The sequence below is a fragment of the Lonchura striata genome, chromosome 1A (genome assembly GCF_050655825.1).
Source record: "Lonchura striata isolate lonStrDom1 chromosome 1A, ASM5065582v1, whole genome shotgun sequence".
NCBI lineage: Eukaryota > Metazoa > Chordata > Aves > Passeriformes > Estrildidae > Lonchura > Lonchura striata.
The window spans coordinates 21,044,354-21,064,457 of NC_140741.1; the positions used below are offsets into that span (position 1 = coordinate 21,044,354).

A 20,104-nucleotide genomic window follows, 5' to 3' on the forward strand; every position below is an offset into this window, starting at 1 on the left:
TCAAAGTGCCAATTAATGCATTTCTGCCCTTTTTTTGGCCCATCCTTTGTTTCCAAACGCAGATGCATCACTCTGTCATACCGATCTGACTTGGATTTTTCCAGCTCACATAAAGAAGTAGCTTTTGATAACTGGGTCAACAGGAGAACAACGTTTAATTACAGTTCAGAGTAGTCTTGATCATGTGTTTCCCTCTTTGTGATGAAACCCAAATAAGATCAAAGACTACAGGTCTTATTTTCTGCCATATGGACCCTCTACTGAACAGTTGATTAAAAGTCTTTTTGGCATTAAACAGTTGGCTCCTTTCCAAATATAAAAACAACTTCTGCAGAATCAAAATTTTCCACCAAGAAAACTTTGTTTACAATTTGAACAATTGAAATATTATTTTCATTGTACTCAATGAAGAATATACTGAAGTTCAAGTTCAACTTCTTCCAAGTTACCCAAAATGTTTCATTCTGAAGGACTTCTACAATTAACTGCAAATGCCAATTGCATGATACAAATTAGAGTGTCAATCTCCATTCTTTCTTAATGTCTTGGTTTCCCTGACACAATTCAGCATATTCTTCACTTAAAAAACATGAAAGTTTCATTGTGGGAGCACAGAATTTTGATAGTGTTATGGAAAATGTGTCTGACCAGAAAATTCTGCTTTATACTGATCATCAGGTTATTCAAAAGCAACATCCAAGATGTAATGCACAATGTTGGAAAGTTTCATGTGACAAATCACTCCAAAGTATTTTTAAAATTAAAAAATTAAAACTATTTTTCAGATAATATGACTTGGTCCTATGAAGTTATTAATAGGATTATTACACAGTGGAGCAGCATTCATTGGTTATAGAATCAAGTTCTACTAGCAGTCATAACAAATTGACTCCAAGTGGGGCTGCACTACCTCATTTAAAATCAAAATTTGGTCTGTGTTACTGTAGTTTCATGAGATGTTAGAGCAAACTGTTTCCCTTGCTCAATTGCAAGCTACTTTGTTTTATGCAAATTTTTAGCACTTCCAGAACAAAACCCTGAAGGGAAAACACTTCATATTTCTATTTTAAAAAGTGACTAAACCTTGTATAAAGATCTGATGTATATTTAATATTAATAATGCTATCTGAAAAGGAAATGGCAAATGAGATATTTCTTTCAAAATCAGAATTTTTCCTGGTTACTTATTTAACTCTTTGTTCTGCTGGACAATTACTAATTATTTTGGCAGCATTGTGCACTCAAGTATTTGTAAGTTTATACTGCATCACAGTGCAAGAATTTTTTTGTCCGAGTACCCAAATTAAGCACTTGCACATTCAGGAAGTACTTACCATGGTAATTCTTAATCCATAAATACCAAGAGTTTTCACATAATGGAATTTTCTTCTGTTAAAGGGTCAGATTATGTCCCTGCCTACAAACCACTGAAGTATGTGTAATACCAAGCTTGGCCCAGCCGAGCTGCTGTGACCAATGCACTGAAAAATGAAAGCAGATAAATTTGATCATCAAGGTGATGAGATGTTTGTCTGATCCCTGGGCAAGTGAGCTTTTGCCCATGACTTTAGGAACCAGCTACCCAAGCAAGTGCCTGGGTCACCATCCCTGGAGATATTTAAAAGATGTGCAGATGTGACACCTGGGGACGTGGCTTTGTGGTGGGTTGGCAGTGCTGGTTAATGGTTGGAGCCCATGATCTTAAAGGTCTTTTCCAACCTAAATGATGCTGTGATTGTGTGACTTCAGATCTCTGATGTACAAACCACCCCCAGCTCTGTGCCCAGCAAAATTTTAAATGTCTCCCTCATGGTGTCCCTTGATTTCTGCTTCACCGAGTTAAGATCAGGCTAGCTGAGAGAAGACAGTTTTCCTGAAGTGTCCACCATAACCTCATCCTCTCCAATGACTACTTTCATCATCACTTCAACTGTGATATCTTGTAAATTGTCTTTTGCTGCTACACAGTTTTATATGGCAGGTAAGGAGACTCACATGCACTGCTTGTAGCATCAGCAATGGCTTTCCTGGGGCCTGACACCTTCCCTGTGCACTCCACTGACAAAATGAATTTACAGCATAGGCATTTGCAGACATCTCCCTGGAAAATTAGGAAAAGGGAGCCAGCCACGTGACAAACCCATCAGAGAAGCTGCCCCAGTCCCAGGCTGTCCATTGTCCCTTCCAGAAGGAAGCAGTGCCACTCCAGAGGATTGTTTTTGGCTTCATTGGGCCGGCGTCAGAAGCTCCCCGCCCTTCTGAGTTTAAGGGTTGCAGAAGCAAAGCCCAAACGTTTGACAATTTATAAAAACAAGGTTACTTTGTTTTCCACCCTAATTTTTCATTGCCTTGGCTGCTCTGCTGGCAGGCAATTTCATGAAGATACGGTCTGATAAACTGACTTTGAACACTGAATCAATTGTGTGATTTAAAGTAACTCAAACTCAGCCAGCAAGTCATAAAGCAAAATATTCATTAGAAAGGGAGCTGCAGTAAGCCACTCTAATAAGGGGCATCCTAATAGTTTTATGTGCAAAGCAGCCTTTAATGATAAATAACACTGTGTTTGAGAAGTAAAGAGACTGAAATAATTGTTTATGAAATTGCAATATATGGTTAATTTAGAAGGAAAGAAAGATTCACAGACATGCTGATTTTTAAATCCTTTTCAACTGAGCTGCCTGATACAAAGGCTATGAAAGATTGGTTGTTATTAAGTGAGATCACTCATGGCATTTCTTTTCCTCTTTCTAGCCACAGAAAAGGCAGTAAGGAAAATTAGACTGACAAATCTTCCCTTAGATGGAAAGAAAAAGCAGAGCAAAAGAAAATTCATCTGTTCTCACTCGTGGAATTTCATGTTATCCTATATAAGGCCAAATTTATGCAGAATATGCATCAAAAATCCTAAAATCCTGGGTGTTATAAAATCACCAGGACAACTGCCAAATGCCAGTTTCAAGGCATCTGTAAGAGGCTAAGACAAAATTCAGGGCACTTTGGGATTCCAGTGCATGGTAAACTGCACTAGAATAAATGGCACAACAGATTAATATTTCATGTCTCCCTAACTAAGGCATCTTTTTTAAGAGGGGAGAGACCCAGTAGAAGGGAAGGGCTGATCAGCTAAGCCTCACTGCCAGCAATGAGATGGTTTAGTGCCCTCTAACCAGTGTGTGCCCCCCACAACATTCCTGCTCTGGGTAGGCCACCACACAAAGACCAGGAGTCTCAGAGCCCCATCCAACCTGACCTTGAATGTTTCCAAGGATGGAGCATTCACCACCTCTTTGGGCAACCTATGTAAGTGTCTCACCACCCTTATCTTTTCCTTTTATCTTGTCTGAATCTAGCCTCTCCTATTTTGAAACCATTGCCCCTTGCCCTGTCACAACAGGCTCTGCTAAAAAGTCTATCCCCCACCATGCCTGGTTGCAAGGCACAGCAGAGAGATGGCAGGTGCCCCTCCATTCTTCAGACCACTTTCCTTTACCATATCCAAATCCCTGGATCTCTAGAGAAACCAGCCAGTGCCAGAGAAACGATGATCAATTCTTTCATGCCAGTGTTATAATGCTGACCAAGGTGACCTTCTCTCCACTGACAGGGGTGAAGCCCCTGGGTGGGAGCAGAGGCAGACTGTTGCTATAGGACACGAGAAAGCACAACACGAGCCACTGCGATGGCAAGGTAGAAAAGAAGAAGGTTTATTTTCTGACTCTAACTTTTATACTTTTCCAAAGGTGACAGTGGATTGGAGAGTGAATGGGCCACCTCTCCGAAGACATTGGACAAACCACCAGTACATCAACTTCCTCCACCCCTACGAAGGAATGCAAAACAATGTGTTGTTTATAGAAAATGTGGGGGAAAGTTTTCTAACAGAATGTAAACTCAGAAGGCTTTAGAAAATCTTAAGAATCAGGGCGACAGCAGACTGCAAACTTTGGGTTCCTGGCAGTGAGAAAGTGGCAACAGGCCCTTAAAGAGCAGACAGATGCTGCTGTAGCGCTGAATGCAGTCTCCACACTGTCATCTAGTGGATTTAGTGGTGATAGCCACAGCTCAGTTTAATACTACACTGTAATTTCATTGAACATAACTGCAGCTTAAACTTTTTTTTCTCTGTACACTTTCTGCCTTTTCTCATCCAGTTCTTGTGGGATTTCTCCTTTCTGAATTCTTCTTTCACAATAATTTTATTCTCATACTTTTAAACCTTTAATACAACAATGCCTTTTTCTTTGGGTTACTGTAATTCCCAGGCAGGCTATTTCCCCACTGCTAGCCAGTAACTGCAGAATGTATTTCCCTTTCTTTTAGGAGACTCTTCCTTAAATTATGGTAGAAATATGTTTCTTGTGTGTGCAGAGCAGAATAAATGCCCTTAAGAAATTTATTATGAGTAATCTAAGTGCCCTCTGATACCCCTCCAGGCTTCAAAGACAGCTCTACAGGCTGAACACACTGGTTCTCTGTAGCCACACAGTGCCTCTGCCTCTCCAGGCTCCAGCCCCACAGCTTGCGAGCTCTGAGAAATTGCCAGATAAATTCAAGTACTACAAACACAAGGAAAACACAATTATGTCAGTTATGTTTGCCTAAACCTAACAAGTATGGAACTACGATAAACCTAGCAGTATGCAGGTATGGTAAATATTAGCAAAGTGGAGCATAACAAGCACCCCAAAATCCTGAGTTGTCCCAGTTCGAGAGGGTCTGCACGATGCAGCTGTTGGGCCCATGCTCATGACAGGTGTCCCCGTGTGTCAAGGTGGCATGGAGGTCTTTGTCTTTGTAGCTGTGGATTCCCAGACAGTGGGATTTTTAATGCTGATCCTTATTTTGCAAAGCCTACCTCTTGGTATTTGATTTTCCCCTTCATCTTCTAGGTTGTAGTGACCTGTGACCTTCTGTACTTGCTCTTTTATGGAGCCAGATTGCTCCTCATTCCCAGGGAGTTAGCTCTGTCCCAGAGGCAGCCCCCCACTCCATCCACATTCCACAGCTGCCTTCCTGAGGACTCAGCTCCCCAGGCACACCCAGAGACAACTGATCCCTTCTCCCTCCCTCTGCAGCTGGTTCGAGCACTGGGATTTTGCAACATCAACCCTATATGGCCTCACCAGATGTTAAATCAGCAATTAGCTAAATATATTATCTCCAGGTCAGCAATTCTCTCACCATTTTGCAGTTTTAGTAAGTCTGTGATTTGACCAGTCTCAGTCCTACAGAAGAAATGCTAAATATGTTTGTGCTGCTTTGCAATTTTGTCACCAGCCCATCTCAGCTCAACGGTCCCTCTTCTGTGACCCTCCACTGCCTGCAGCTTCTCTTACAAAAACTCAGTGAGAAGGGAAAAGGATTTGTCAGAAGTTGTAAACAAAGGATATGAGGCTATTGACATGCAGCAGAAAGGAGAAATGCAATTTTAAACTTTCAGTCTAACAGTTTACAAACCCCGCTCCAGACCAGCTTTTCTTTTCTCTTATCTGTGCTTCTGCACTCATACCAGAGGCTCTACCAAAAACCTATTGGATGAGTTATTTTTAATAAAAAATTTCAGTTTAATAATCATTTTAATGAGCCTCTATGGAAAAATAAAAAAAAAAAAAAAAGGAGAGGTATCTTCCACAGGCCACAGTATTGATCTACCAGGGAAAGAAACCCATTGCCACATACATGGCTGACACCTAAATAACAGCTGGGAGTGCAGGAATCAGTCAACCTTCTCTAGAGAAACCTGGATTGGCTTCTTCTGCAATAATTTTCAAGAATTTTGATTCAAATTATGATAAGCAAGTGAAGAAGGACATGACATAAAAAGGACAAAGAATTAGGAGCTAACAACAACTGCCAGAAATCAAGTCTCTGTTAGACCTTCCTAACAGGCAGCCACTCTCTTGGAAATGACAGTTAATCCACCCTGTCACCAAGCTTTTAACAGAAACCTGTCCCTGTTGAAAGAGCCACTGGAGTAACAGAAGTCAGGAGAGAAGAACATTAACTTCAGAACAGAATTCTCCTTCTGTATCTTATCATGGACACACAGACTAAGTCTCCCAAGTAAGGCAAGTAGATATACTTACTTTGGTACTTGTGCTTAAGCTGATTTTTGGGGGGAAGCAGCGTGAGACCCTGTTCTGCCTTCACCACTAACAGCTCTCCAAATAGGCTTGAATTGTTTTACTCCCACCAGGCAGAGCATTGTGCTATACAGTGAAACTTGCCTCAGGGAATTTAACTTAATTAATTTCCAATTATTCAAAACATCTGAGTAGTGATTTGGGTTTTCTTAAAAAACAAATATTTATGCACAGGTGCTCTTTTTCTCTTCCATTCCAGGCCCAGCTTCACTCCATCACCCCAGACACCCCTCCTCCCCCTCTTGCAATCACTGCAGGGTGCAATACACTCAGTTCTTTCATTGAGGCAATGGGCAGAGAGGGGCTATGAAAAAACACCAGGGATTTCTTCTGCTGGAATCCCAGGAAGACCCCTAACCAGCTCCATATAGAAAACAACATCTGCAGGTAAAGCATCCATGTCTAGTCCTCATTAACTGCATTTGGCCCTTCTCCTGTTCCCAAAACACAGAACAATGGAGTGAGTGAGGCTCTCGTCAAAACACTGCCAAACAGCTCTCTGCAGTTTCTTACCTCCCTTGCCACACAGCCTCCCAGGAGTACAGAACAGCTGAAAGCCCCTTGCACTAACCCAGAAGACTGCCTCTGTCACAGGCAGCAGTGTGGCTTCTCATCTTACTGCACTTTCTAATCCCTGAGAGCCTTTCTTTACACTGTGTATTGGAAACTTACCATCACAGTACTAAATGAGTACAAGTCCACTAAATCAGTGAAGTTTACAGAGCCATTAAACCCTAAGAACTTAACGAGTATTGAATAGTCACCTCCAAATAATAAACATGTCCATTTTGTCCTGTGCTCTCTTTCCATACTCTTTCTATAAAAAGCATATTTTTTATCATAACATTTTAAAATTTAAGGTTTAGGGACTCATGCATTTTGTCTGTAGCTGTTTAAGGGCTTTTCAGGGATGAAATTTGCATAGGATGTACTTGCACATCAGAACATGTTCAACCATAGCTAGCTGCATGAGATGAAGAGCAGAAATGCTGAGATGCAGCAGCAGGCTCCCCTATGGAAAGTTTTTCTTGTTGGCTCTTGTGACTGCCCATTTATCTTGTAGTTGCTGGAGATGCCCACAGGTGAAACAGGCAGTGCTAGAGGCAGTTGTACCTGCTCTGTATCAGTCTGTCAAGCCAGCATGACCACGGCAAGGTCTGCTGCTTACATGTGACATTTATGCTCATATCCACAGTGCTCATTCTGTGGAGCAGATGGTCTCTAGGCTTTTCTCTGTAGGTACTCCTTGCAGCCTAAACTGCTCCTTACAGATGTTTTCCTTCCAGCAGCTGTCTGAAAGGATAGGGCCAACTTATGAGCCACAGCAATTTACCAGAGAGATTCCAATATCAGGAAAAAGTCTATCCCAAAGATCCCATCCATACCAAATCAGTGTAGGCACAAATCACCATGTAAACATTGTCAGAATCAAGATGCACTTCTTGGTATAAGGGAGGAAGAAGACACAGCTGCATCCACTGGGACTCAAAACTGACGTTCTTGATTATTGGATGCACAAGATCAGTGAGAAGACCTCTCCAAATATTTAGAACATAAACATCATGGGTCAATGAATAATTCCTATTGAATAATTTTCTATTGAAAAGAATTCTCTCAAGCATTTATGTCAGCTTCATGTATCATTGTGCAGAACAAAACTCAGAATCAATTCCTGACAGGAATTCTGTGTTGTTTGTACTGGGTACACTTAAGGCTGCAGTAAATCTTCCTTCATGCAGGCAGTATAATACACATAACTAAACTCTCAAGAAAATGAAAAACCTTTTCAGAGTTGACATTATTACAAAATCCTCTAGTGGCAATATTCCCCACAGACTAAGAGTTTGGCATGCAGAAAGAGAAAGAAACTAATAAACTTGCAACTATCTCCTTTTAACAAGGAAGATCCATCACTTATTTTAAAGCTGCATTTCCTCTACAGGAATATCATCAATGACTATTTAACTAACTGCAATAAGCACAACTTCATATTTTTAGGAGAAAAAAAAAAAAAAGACAAGGTGTAGTCCTCAAAAGTTTATTTCAAGTATAAAAATTGTTCAGTAACGTATCTACAAGTTTTTTGTTCAGCATAAAGGTTTAATAAGATAGAAAGAATCAAGTACCAAATCTCTGTAAAAATACTATTTGATTTTAAATTTTGAATAACAGTGAAAAGGCACTTAAACAAAAGATAACCAATGACAAACACAACTGTTATGTCACAGTGAATGTGTAAGCAAACATTATCTAACACTTTATAAAAAAACAATGAAATTAATTACAGTCTAGCTGAACTCAACAGCATAATTCAGACAAGAGTGAATTCGAACTCCCAGCACTTCAACAACAGAAGTGCAAAGAAAGAAAGAAAGAAAAGCACGGGAAGTCTTCAGTAAACTAACAGTCTGCAGCACTGTGTTCAAACTAAGAACTCAGAGTTCAGTCCATACAAGCTCCACAAAAACAAATGCAACGAAACTGGGTAGCAGCATAAATACTTTATAAATGCCCCTGATCTGTACGCTTGCATTGAGGGGTTTCTATTTCTATTCCCAGTTTAGGAAAAAAAAGTTTCTACAAAAACAGAAAGCCTTGCTAAGAAGCAAAACCATCAGGCTGCTGTAAGTGGGAAACAGAAGTGTAATGCTTGGGAATCCACTGCAGTCCCTTTGCAGCAGAAATATTTTTCCACTGCCGGCAATGGAAAGTAATCAGAAGTTTTTGAGAATCAGGAAAGAAAACAGGCTATGACAGTTTAAATGAGTTTGTTATTTTTTTGGTCAAGATTCAATGAGCTACTCTATCTTAAAAAAAAACCAGAATCAAAAATGCCAAAAGAAACAATATGTTTAAATCACCATTTACAGCACCAAAGAATATTTGGACAATAAATACAGAATAAGATGGCAATTATTCACAAATATGAGGAATTAGGGAAGGAAATTTTCAACACCCACCAGAAAACTGTGGGCTTTTACAATTATTCAGCAACATGAAGTAAACAGAAAAAAAATCATCTTAGTGTTGGCATTTTTTTCTCAGTGATAGTAAGACCTTTGATACAGGAGTGGTATCAAGACTTTTGCATCTTTTTTTCCAGATACATTTTCCTGTAGGTCTGAAACATCTCTTTTGAGTCTTTGAGAGGAATGTGAAGAGTCTCTCCATCTCCTTCCAGGATCTGTATAGCTGTATCAAGGGGAATACTCTCCTCAGCTGCAAGACAGACAAGCATGTTAAAGCAAGAGTCTCAAAGGACTCTACTCCTTATGCAAGTGGTACCTTAGACCTTCCAGTGTCAAAAAGGATGCCACAAACTTCCTTCCTAAAGCACCAGGCACTCCAGACTTAAAACAATCTCCAATGCATCTTTAAGCACAAAATGCCTATTTGGGTGTCTTCACAGGAGAGATTTCTGGAGAGTATTAAGAAAGGTATGAAAGAAAACATGCATTTGTGAAAGGAAGAGAAGAAGCAAAAGATAAAGATCTAAAATGATGGCAGACCAAAGCCCAAGGACACAGGCAAACAGCAACAAAAGATGCAAAGGCTGCAAACTATGTTAATTGCAACACCACAACACAAGTGCCACCATGCAAGCCCTCTGTTCTAAAGAAGCAGATAGCAACAAGGCTACAGAATGCATTTTGTTTCCTGTTAGACCACTAGAAGAACAAAACTAGAGCTAGAGAGGTACCTAAAGCAAAGAAACAAGGACAGCTGGGAGTAACCTCACCCAAGATTTACAAAAGATGGAACAAACAAGATCCTGAGATGGAAGTTGCCACTGTTGTGACAGTTGATTCCTAGAGGGTATAAAAGACCATCCAAAAAGCAATTTTCCATTCAAGAGAAATGAGGAAGATGTAATAGTGGCCCCACTTTTCCTCTGGGTGTCATACAGATTATCTTGTCCAGACTATTGGGACACACAGGTCCTGGAACTTATGAGCACAGGTGTTATATGTGGACAGCAGCAATGTACTGTGAAAGCCAGATTTATTTTAAAAATCACTTTCTGTTTTTGCACTAGATTCTGCTACATCACTTTCTATATTTTAAAGCATGAAAGAGTCTTTATACACAATTTAAAACTGTATTTAAATGCTATTACTAGTGCTACATCCAAGTTAATGGCACAGGAAAATTTCAACATTTTCAACAACATATTCATAAAGCAATAAAAAGCTACACAAATCTTTGAGACTTGTAAGTCTATTCTGTGGTATCCATTTAATCAGGAGAATGAGTAAATAATACTTTTAAATACTTTATTAAGGTTTACTACTGTAAAGGAACATCTAAAACCAAGCAAAGAGGATTTAACTTGCATTTCAAATGGGACATTCAGAAGTCACTTCACCTGTAGAGACCTCTTCCAGTTTCTTTTGCTTCACTGGTTCACATTTTAACCAATCTTCTTTTTTACTCTTGACACCTAAAAATAAATTTTCAAAAAATGTTTCTGAGGTTCCTTTATCAAAAGTTTTGGCCTCTATTCAGCATTAAATTCTAACACATATACTAGCACACACAAAAGGAAATTTCCTTTGGGTATGAAAATTACTCCAAGGGTTGATATATACAGCTTAAGAAAAATAAAATAGAACATTAGACATAAATATGCTTCAGAATGCATCATGTAATATATTGAAAAATGGGGTAGGGAAGAAGAGAAGGAAAAATGGATGCTGAAAGCAAAGATGGCAAAGATTATAGTTACTATGGGCAGGGGTATGTCTGGCCTAAGCCTACTCTACTCCTCAATGCCACAGAAGATCTCTCCCTCCTCTGCCCAGCCTGACTATGTACAACCAGGTGAACAGTGAATACAGATCAGATCACCTTTGGTAACTACACCAAGGGAATCTGCTTTCTACAACCAAGCCAAGCTAACTTCTACAAGTACTGCAGAAAGCCTTCTCCCAAAGTTACTTGAAACTGCCATGCTCTAAAGAATTCCAATTTCATTCTCTAAGAATTACAGAAAATTGAAGGAAAACTCCCATGTTCTTTTTCAGCTGAAGATACAGCTATGGTCTGTCAGAGAGCAAGTTAAGAGATCTCAGCCTTCAGCCTCTACAGTCCCATGTTTTCACTGTATGTAGTTTTATGCAACATGAATTTAAACATGAATACATAGTTTTTACTTATAAATGAATATTTAAGAGACCATCATACCTTCTACAACGACTTTATCTCTTTCTGGAGAATTCTCTGCAGCTAAGCTTTCTTCACCAGGGGCTGGATTTCTGAACAGTATCTCTGGACACAGCTTGAACTCAAGGACTTCCTGTTTGCATGATTTCTCAACTGTCGAGACAGACACATCTTTTTTTGAGTTGCTGTTTTGTGACACTTTGGTGGTTCTATGCCAGACAGATCTGACAGGTGATGTCTCTAATTTTGTCAGAGAGATGCGCTCCTGTGCTGTACGTTTAAATGCCACTCTGTTCAGGTAGTGTTTCTTGGGTTCCTTTTGAAGATGCAGCTTTAGTCTGTTATTTCTTCGGTTTAGGTACAGAAGATTTTTATCAGGAAACATTTTCTCAGAGCTCTTGTCTTTGTTTTGACCATCGAGATGCCTTTCTTTGCTAGAGAAGAAGTTTTTAGAAATGCTAGAAGACCGAGCCCTTTTTCTCTGCAGTTTACGCACAGAGCAATCTGCTAAGGAACTCCTTGGTTTCCAACCATTTTCTCCATTCAATTTTTTAGCTTTGTCAGCATTTAGCAAGCAATTATGTGCAAGCTGCTTAGAACTCTTTCCTTCGGATTGTTTCAGTCTTTCCTCTTCCAGCTTTGCTTTCTTAAATTCTCTCTTCCCAGCCACATTTTCCTTTATCTTCCGTTTAAATGGCTGCTCCTGCAAAGTATGAACTTTAACAGATTTTTGCTGAGAATATTTTATGTGTCTTGATTTGAAGTCTACAGTGCCACTATCTGAAAATTTTACAGCATCAGCTTGGTAACTACTCAATTTTATATGTTTTATTTCTGGTGGTAATTTCACTTGCTCTTTGACAGTAATTCCTACGTCTTGCTTAAGCACCTCCTTTTGTTCCTTACAGTTTTGTTCTTCAGCCGAGTTCTCTTCACAAGTTTTAATTTTTTCTCCTTGATTGACTTCAGAGCGCTTAATTTCAACTCTTTCTGACTTCACAGATTGGTGAATGTCTGTTTTGGATTTCATGGTCAAACCTGGTTTGTTTGTATCTTTTGAAAGGGACTCAGTTTTGAAAACTCTCTCCTTCTTTATGGACAACTTTGCCATGTTGTCTGCATATGTATGATCAGTTTTTGCTGGTAACTCTTGGGAGGCTGTCTGGCGCTCTTTTTTGAAAAAATTAATTTCTTTACTTGACACTTGGGTTCCTTTGTCAATTTGCAGACATTCCTTTGAACTGCTGCTTATGTATTTATCAGCATCCTGGTTTTCAAAAGAATTAACTCGTCCAGCTTTTTCCTGCTGTGTTGTAGGCAGTTTGTTTTCATTATCCACCTTCAGCTTAGGTTTTTTGTTCATTTCAGAAGTGTATTTGCAAATATCTTTATTTTTGCTAACACTGTCTGGGATTTTTTCAGATATTGTCAGGTGTCCCACTGCACAGTTTTCCTTTTTCAAGGTATCAGATTGATGGTTGTTTTCTTCTGTCTCTGCAGAGTTGGTATTTTCAGCTTTTGAAAGCTGACAATCATTTTTCTCTGAACCAGATGTTTCTAATAGAGAGGGACAATGTGGTGTTTTACAAGCTACAGATACACCACCCACTGAAGAGCGATCTTCACTTTTTTCACTGGGGTTAGAAGTTTCTTGTGGGGCTTTTTCCTTCTCACATAGATCCTGACTAGGCTGGACACTGCCTTCAAGGTTATCCTTGTCAGCTGAAGCCTTTTCTAACTGTTGACTCACTTCTCTCCTGCTGTCACTAGAGGGACACTGGTTGTGCCCAGGAGACAATTCTTGAACCTGATCAGATCTTAATGCTGCAATTTTAGTCTGATTTACTGGGTCCTTCAAATGAGAATTCTTGTCACAAATTTTAACCTCTTTTTGAGACTGGTTGTGCCCAGGAGACAATTCTTGAACCTGATCCGATCTTAATGCTGCAATTTTAGTCTGATTTACTGGGTCCTTCAAATGAGAATTCTTGTCACAAATTTTAACCTCTTTTTGAGACTGATTCTCTGTCCCTTCAGCCACTGAACGATTTTGTGCTGCTTCCTTTGTTAGCATATCAGCACCTTCAATGCCATATGGAAACTCTTTCACTAGAGCGAGCAGCTGATCTTTCAGATACTTACTAGGTTGTGCTCTAAAAAAGTTCACCTCCTTTTCTGTGCTATTTTTACTGGGCATGGAATTTTGTTTACTGTGATCTCCTGGAAGAGCAGGTGCATTTGTTTTAGCAGTTATGCTGCTAGAGGAATCCAGTGAATTTTGAGCTAACTTCTGATTTATATTAGCAAGACTTTTTAAGGAATTTTCAGGATGCTTGAAAGATGCCTTGAATGAGGTGTTTTGTTCAGAGGTAGAAACTGCTTTAAGAGGCTTGCCACTGCTTTCATTCTCCAAATGACTTGATGATTCTTCCAACATCTTTAGCAGCAAGCTCTCTCTTTGGGCAGTGTTATTGCTCAGCTCAGTTTTATTCAAGTCCATATTTTGTTCCTTTTGCCTTGCATCAGACTCGTTTCCTTCTGATGCCTGTGCCTGTGTTTCATAAATTGACTTGAACATGCCTGCTATTTGTGGGTTATAAAATTTATCACCTTCAACAAGAGAGCATACACTAGAGATACAAAACATGTCATTTTCCAGCACAGCTGTGGATGTATCTCCTGCCTCTAACACAGCTTGCTTGTCTTCACCTTCTTGAGAGATTTGACTACAAAAATTTATGCCTGATTCAGGAAGAGAAGCCTTGTTTTGTAATCCAATCTGCAGATTTTTTCTTACATCTTGTGCAGATTGACTAACTTTCCTTTGGTTTTCATCACCTACTTTGATTTGTTGCAAATCTGAGTCCACTTTTTCTTCCAGAACACAATCACTGGGTGATGACCAAGTATTTTCTATTGTTCCTTTAGCAGTATTTGCCACACTTAAACCATTTTCCCCCTCTTCTTGCAAGCTACACGTGCTCCCTGAGTTGCTCACTGCATAGGTTTTACCTTCAGGTGTTGAGATCTTGCCTGCCTGCTCACTTAGTGTTTTTTGTTCACAAAGTACTAAAGGAGAGACAACTGCAACTTGAGGTTCAAAATTTTTTATCAAATTGGAAGTCAGTGTATCAAGTTTTTGTCCCACAGAGGTAGTCGTTACAGGCAAAACAGCCTCATCCATGCTAGCCAGAGCATCTTTTTTTTCTCCCTTCTTTGTGCTTTGATTGGAGGGCAAAACCTGATTTGCTGTGGGGCTTTCATTTGAGTGTTTATTTTCCACACTTACAGATGCTGGCGGATATTTCCCCCACAAGCGCAGGCATGCAACCAGCTCTTCCATAGAGTAACTAGAGTTGCTCTGACTACAGGATGCATTTTCAGTAAACAGCGTTGTTTTCTGAGCTACCTCAGTCTGCAATTGAGCATCACCAGATGCAGTTGTTTCTGATGCAGGAGACTTTGTGTGAGCCACAGATGCCTGCTCACCTTTCAAACTTTCTACATTCTTCTCACTAGTGTCTTTCAGCAAGCTTCCACCTGAGACAGATGTATCGAGCAGTGGTTTTTCACTGCACAGGAGATCCGTCAATATTTTATCAGCAGTAGCACCAGCTGTCTTCTCTTTCAGCACATTTGTGCTGCTCAATACGAACTGAAGAAAAGATGAGTTCTCAGGGCCAATTTGCAGAGTCTTTGATGCAGTCTTGACAGAGCTCCCTGCTTGAGTAAAACACAAAGCATTGCTTGAGGAAGTCACAGTTCCTTGAGAAGAGGCCAAGGCATGCACATCCCTTTGCTCCACAGTGCTCTCAGGATTATTAAATTGAGCTGGGACTTTGCTCTGAGAGGGAACAGGAGTGAAGCTTGATGAAAGACTTCCCTGCTTCACCTGAGGGTTACTTTGAGTCACCTCCAATCTTCTGTTATCAGCACTGGCAAGGTTTTTGTCATTTCTTTCTTCATGTGAAACCAGGAGTGTGGGCCTCTCTGTCCTCACTGGTTCAGATGGGGAAGGTTGTACATTTTGTTTGGACACACATGGAAGACAATTAGAAGGAGAACACGGATAACTAGGAGGAGGAGGAAGAGGAAGAGCATTTTTTTCATTATAGATTTTTTTTTTATAATTATGAACCGTTTCAAGCAGGACAACCCTTTTTTTAAGACATTTCAGCTTTTCAGCCTCCCAAGCTAGTCTCTCCTTTGTAATTCCTGCTCCATGTGTTGCTGCCGCTGAAGAAATCTGAGCATTAACAGGCCCATTCATCAAACTACTAGTCTGGCTCTCTGGAACTGAAGCAGGATCACTCAGTGGCTTTGAAGAAAGAGCTTCTATTTCTTTCACAACATCAAGCAGCTCTTTGGGAATGCCAGGGGATGACACAGAACTTTCACTGAAAGACCGATTTGCTGTCACACTTCCACTTGGATTACAGACATTCCTGACAGATTGACTGACTTCTACAGATTGCTGCTTCTGACAGTGTTGTTGAATACTGTTAAACCCAGGAGCATTTTTTGGGTCCAGTGAGCACCTCTGCTGGTTAATGCTGTATCCATTAGGTACATTTTGCATTTCCTGTGGTACACCCATTGAAGATTGTGGAGCAGGTCTTGAAACACAGTTGGCAGGCAACAAAGATGGTGCAGAACATCCTCTAAGAACTTCTGCTCCTAAAGCAGGTCCTGTCTGACTCTGCTGAAATTGTGGCATCTGTACGTTTGTCCCAGTATTTTGATTCACTGGATACAAAACTTTACACTGATTATTGGAATTAAATATTGGGGGTTGGACATGTTGCCCAGAAGTACCAAGAGGAAAAGAATTATTCTGGGGATGAATGCCACCTTGATGTAGTGTTCCAAGTCTCAGAGAATTATGCTGCAGCATTTCTGGCTGCATGGCGTAAGCATTGGTATTGGTGTACTGAGGCTCCCCAAGCACGTTCCTTACATTATTTCCTGTGTTCATTTGAGAGGACAGCGGGGGTACATTTCTGCAGGGATAACTGTAGGGATTAGAGACTGGCCAAGAAGTCGGAGTCATTTCTGGCCGCAAAGGTGAATTCTGAATGGGAGGTTTTAGAGATGTTATGTACATCTGTTGATGTCTTTTAACTGAGTATTTTGACATAAAAAAATTATTACCAGTTACAGATGCTCCTGGTGAGATTTGATCTGAAGTTTTGAATCCTTCAGCATTTACAGCAGGGAAGGCAACATTGATAGTTGGCATATACACAATTTGGTTATTTTCAGCATGAGTGCATGCATTTTTAGACGGGTTGGCATTTGCCTGAGGAAAGGCATGTCCATTAGGAGGTAACTGAGTGAAACATGCTCCTTCACTTTGCAGGTTTGTATTTGCATCAATATTCTGGACTGGCCTTACATTCCAGTCCATCTTTTCTTGTTTTCTGTTTCTTCAGGCAAAACCAAAATGCTAAAAAAAAAATTTACAAAAATTACAACCTTTTGATCAAGACCTATTTTACTTACTAAGAAGTGATTTAGAATGCATCATGAACAGAACTGTTGAACGTAAATTGCTGGGTAGGAGAGCATCCCCACTAGCACAACCCATGGACATCAATACTGTCAATGTCAAGTTGCATTAATTGTTTCCCAGAACACAGTTAAAGTATAAAAAAAAAAAGCAACTAACAACTTTATTGACTATCTAATGACTTACAAAACCTTCACATTATTCTGCTATTTCTATCAGCCTTTTAATTTAACAATAGATTGCTGTTATTTACCATTTTCATCCAAAAACAATGGAAAGAAAATCCCAAGGCATGTGTATAACATGACACAATAAACAATACTTAAGGGCTGAACATAAGAAACACCAACAGAATAAAATATAGGCCAGGGTTTTCAGACAATAAGACTCAATTTCAATTTCACCTTTAAATACAACAACATAAATGGAAAAATTAATTTCAGTTTAGTAAAAATCTCTCACAATAGTGTGGCCCACTAGTTTAATTTTGAGAAGTATGACTGTGCCTCTAGTGAGCTACAAGCAAAGAGCCCCTAATTCTGTTGGTAGCATTAACTTAGCTGGGAGAAGGAATGAACCATGATGACGACAGCAACACTTCTACTACTGCAGTACTTACACCTTCAGGAGCTGACAAACTCACATATCTCTAAGTCTTCGTGTGTTAGATTCCAGAATGCACATGGATTACCAGCTGTAGGACGTGGGGCTGCAATTATCCAAGTGGTAAAGGCTTGTGGTCCCCAGCAGGCCCTGCAGGACAGGCACAGCTGCAGCAGCGATGGCTGGAAGCCAGGGCAGTGGGGAGAGGAATCAGGAGCCAGCAGGGACGCAGGGAATGGCAGTCGGGAGCGAGACTCTGATTGGCTGGGGGGGCACGTGCCCAGCATAGGAACAGGAAGCTGATTAGCTGAAGGAACGCATGGACAGCATACGAGCAGGAAGCTGATTGGATGGTAGAACACATGGAGAGCACATGGCAGCTGAGCCAGCCAATGGGTGCCTTCTTTCTGTTAAATTCTGTTAGGTGTCGGTTGGGTTTCAGTTATGGCAGGTAGAGACTAAAGGTATAAAAAGGATGCGATTTCTGCAATGAACTGATCTCCTTCAGCTGCATAAGGGAGTCTGTATCACTTTATTAAAGGTATAAAAAGGGTGTGATTTCTGCAATGAACTGATCTCCTTCAGCTGCATAAGGGAGTCTGTATCACTTTATTAAAGGTATAAAAAGGGTGTGATTTCTGCAATGAACTGATCTCCTTCAGCTGCATAAGGGAGCCTGTATCACTTTATTAAAGGTATAAAAAGGGTGTGATTTCTGCAATGAACTGATCTCCTTCAGCTGCATAAGGGAGCCTGTATCACTTTATTAAAGGTATAAAAAGGGTGTGACTTCTGCAATGAACTGATCTCCTTCAGCTGCATAAGGGAGCCTGTATCACTTTATTGTATAAAAAGGGTGTGATTTCTACAATGAACTGATCTCCTTCAGCTGCATAAGGGAGCTTGTATCACTTTATTGTATAAAAAGGGTGTGATTTCTACAATGAACTGATCTCCTTCAGCTGCATTGCTACAAATGGCTGGCCCAAACTGGGACCTATAAGGTGGTGCAGGGTGTGCAGTCTGCCCCAGTTGCAACTCCCACTAGGTCAAGGAACCAGCCAGGAAGAGTCTGGAAAGGGATTCAGGGAAGGATCCGAGAAGAGTTCAGGAAGGAACTCAGGAATATAAAAGTGCACCCACCTCACCTGGATGGTGAATAGACCAGTGGGAGCAAATATGGGAGGTGGAATATCCCTGGAACAAAGCAGAAGTGTGGGCCAGGTACAGTGGCTCCTACATCAGCAATCTGTTATTATGGCTGATGTGAAACTAAGCACCCTGCTGGACTGGGTGTCTAACCGCGTTAAAGATTTTCCCTTTAATGGACCCTTTCAATCAGAAACCTGGCAAGCAGTAGGACAGAGACTTCTCACTACATGGGGGACAATCATGGCAGCCATTAAAGGAAGTCACACGAGTGTCAGCCACTATGCAGCTTTGGAAGCTGATTCCACTGAACCCTCAGCACCACCATAACCTGTACATGACCCCAGGATTGACCCAAACCCCGCAGAATTGCCTTATCCCAAGATTAACCCAAGCCCTGCAGAACTGCCTTACCCTGATAAAAATCCCTGCATGGCTGGCCCCCTCAGTGCGGAATTTCCACATCACGAGGGGGCAGCGGGCTCGCTCCCTGCCCAAAATGGTGACACAGTAGTCTAGCAATGGCAAAAATGCCAGGAAGCCACCATGAAGGAGGATGAATTGGCAGTCACTACAGCCTGCCCAGTAATATATGTGCCAAACCAGCACCCAGCATACCGAGAGCTAGACTATAAAGTAATTAAAGAACTGGGGACACTAGTAAAGCAAAGTGGCTTATCCTCCCATCACACCCTAAGTTACCTAGAATCCATCAGTACCACATACATCCTCACTCCCCACGACTGGAAAAGTGTAATGAATATTATCCCAACAGCAATGCAGTTTGCAGTCTGGCTAACCGATTACCGAGAGCTGTGTACAGCCCAAGTGCTGCAGGACAGAAATGCACCAATCGCCATTGCACAGCTGAGCAGACAGAATGCTGTCGCAGTCCCTGCAGCACAGGCAGGTTACCCGTGTGATGTACATGATACCATCACTCGCCCAGCCCTGCAGGCCCTGCAGCAACTCCAGAGATGGGTATCGATCCTAATCTTTTGCTAAGGTTTTACAGGGTCCAGCAGTCATTCGTGCAGCTCCTGGACAGACTGCATACCATGCTCTCCCAACAAGTCAACAATTATGAGGCCAGAACTATTCTGTTGCAGCAGCTTGTTTTCATAAATACAAATGAGAATTGTAGAAAAGCACTGCTTGCTGTTCATAATTCACATACTTGTGACATAGCTGATATGGTTAGAGCATGCCAAGATGTGGGAACTGCTGCTTATAATATTAACTCTCTGGCAGCAGCTTTAGCTGCACACTTCTGGGTTCCAGACAGGCACGCAGGGGTCCGAGCAGGCCGGCCCCAGGACAGGGATTGGGGTGAGCAGGGGTCAGGACAGTCCTGGTGGGTACATTGGTGGTCCTCAGCTCACTGCAGGTGGTCCTCAGCTCCAGGAGCCCCTCAAGCAAGCCTCTGCTGCAGCCCTACCCCCATGGCAGCACAGCCACAGGCACATCAGGGACTGCCAGCCCATCGGGTACAGCAACGTCACACACGGAGCGTGGCACGGTGACAACAGCGCAG

General features: G+C 41.1%; 1 protein-coding gene across 18 annotated transcripts in view; it reads right to left on the minus strand.

Annotated features, from left to right (window-relative positions):
- Nucleotides 1-8,168: 8,168 nt before the first annotated feature.
- Nucleotides 8,169-20,104, minus strand: part of RESF1 (retroelement silencing factor 1) — a 29,410-nt gene continuing 17,474 nt past the window's right edge. For 11 of the 18 annotated variants that reach the window (XM_021539998.3, XM_085569535.1, XM_085569538.1 and 8 more), the window contains 3 exons: nucleotides 11,331-16,755; nucleotides 10,513-10,587; nucleotides 8,169-9,365 (listed from right to left, as the gene is read on the minus strand). In XM_021539998.3, the coding sequence (XP_021395673.3) occupies nucleotides 9,223-9,365; nucleotides 10,513-10,587; nucleotides 11,331-16,716 (5,604 nt within the window). In that variant the 5' untranslated portion in view covers nucleotides 16,717-16,755 and the 3' untranslated portion in view covers nucleotides 8,169-9,222. Of the gene's footprint in view, nucleotides 9,366-10,480; nucleotides 10,588-11,330; nucleotides 16,756-17,437; nucleotides 17,572-20,104 lie in introns of all 18 variants that reach the window. The other 7 variants (XM_085569543.1, XM_085569542.1, XM_085569545.1 and 4 more) reach the window with 2 other exon arrangements.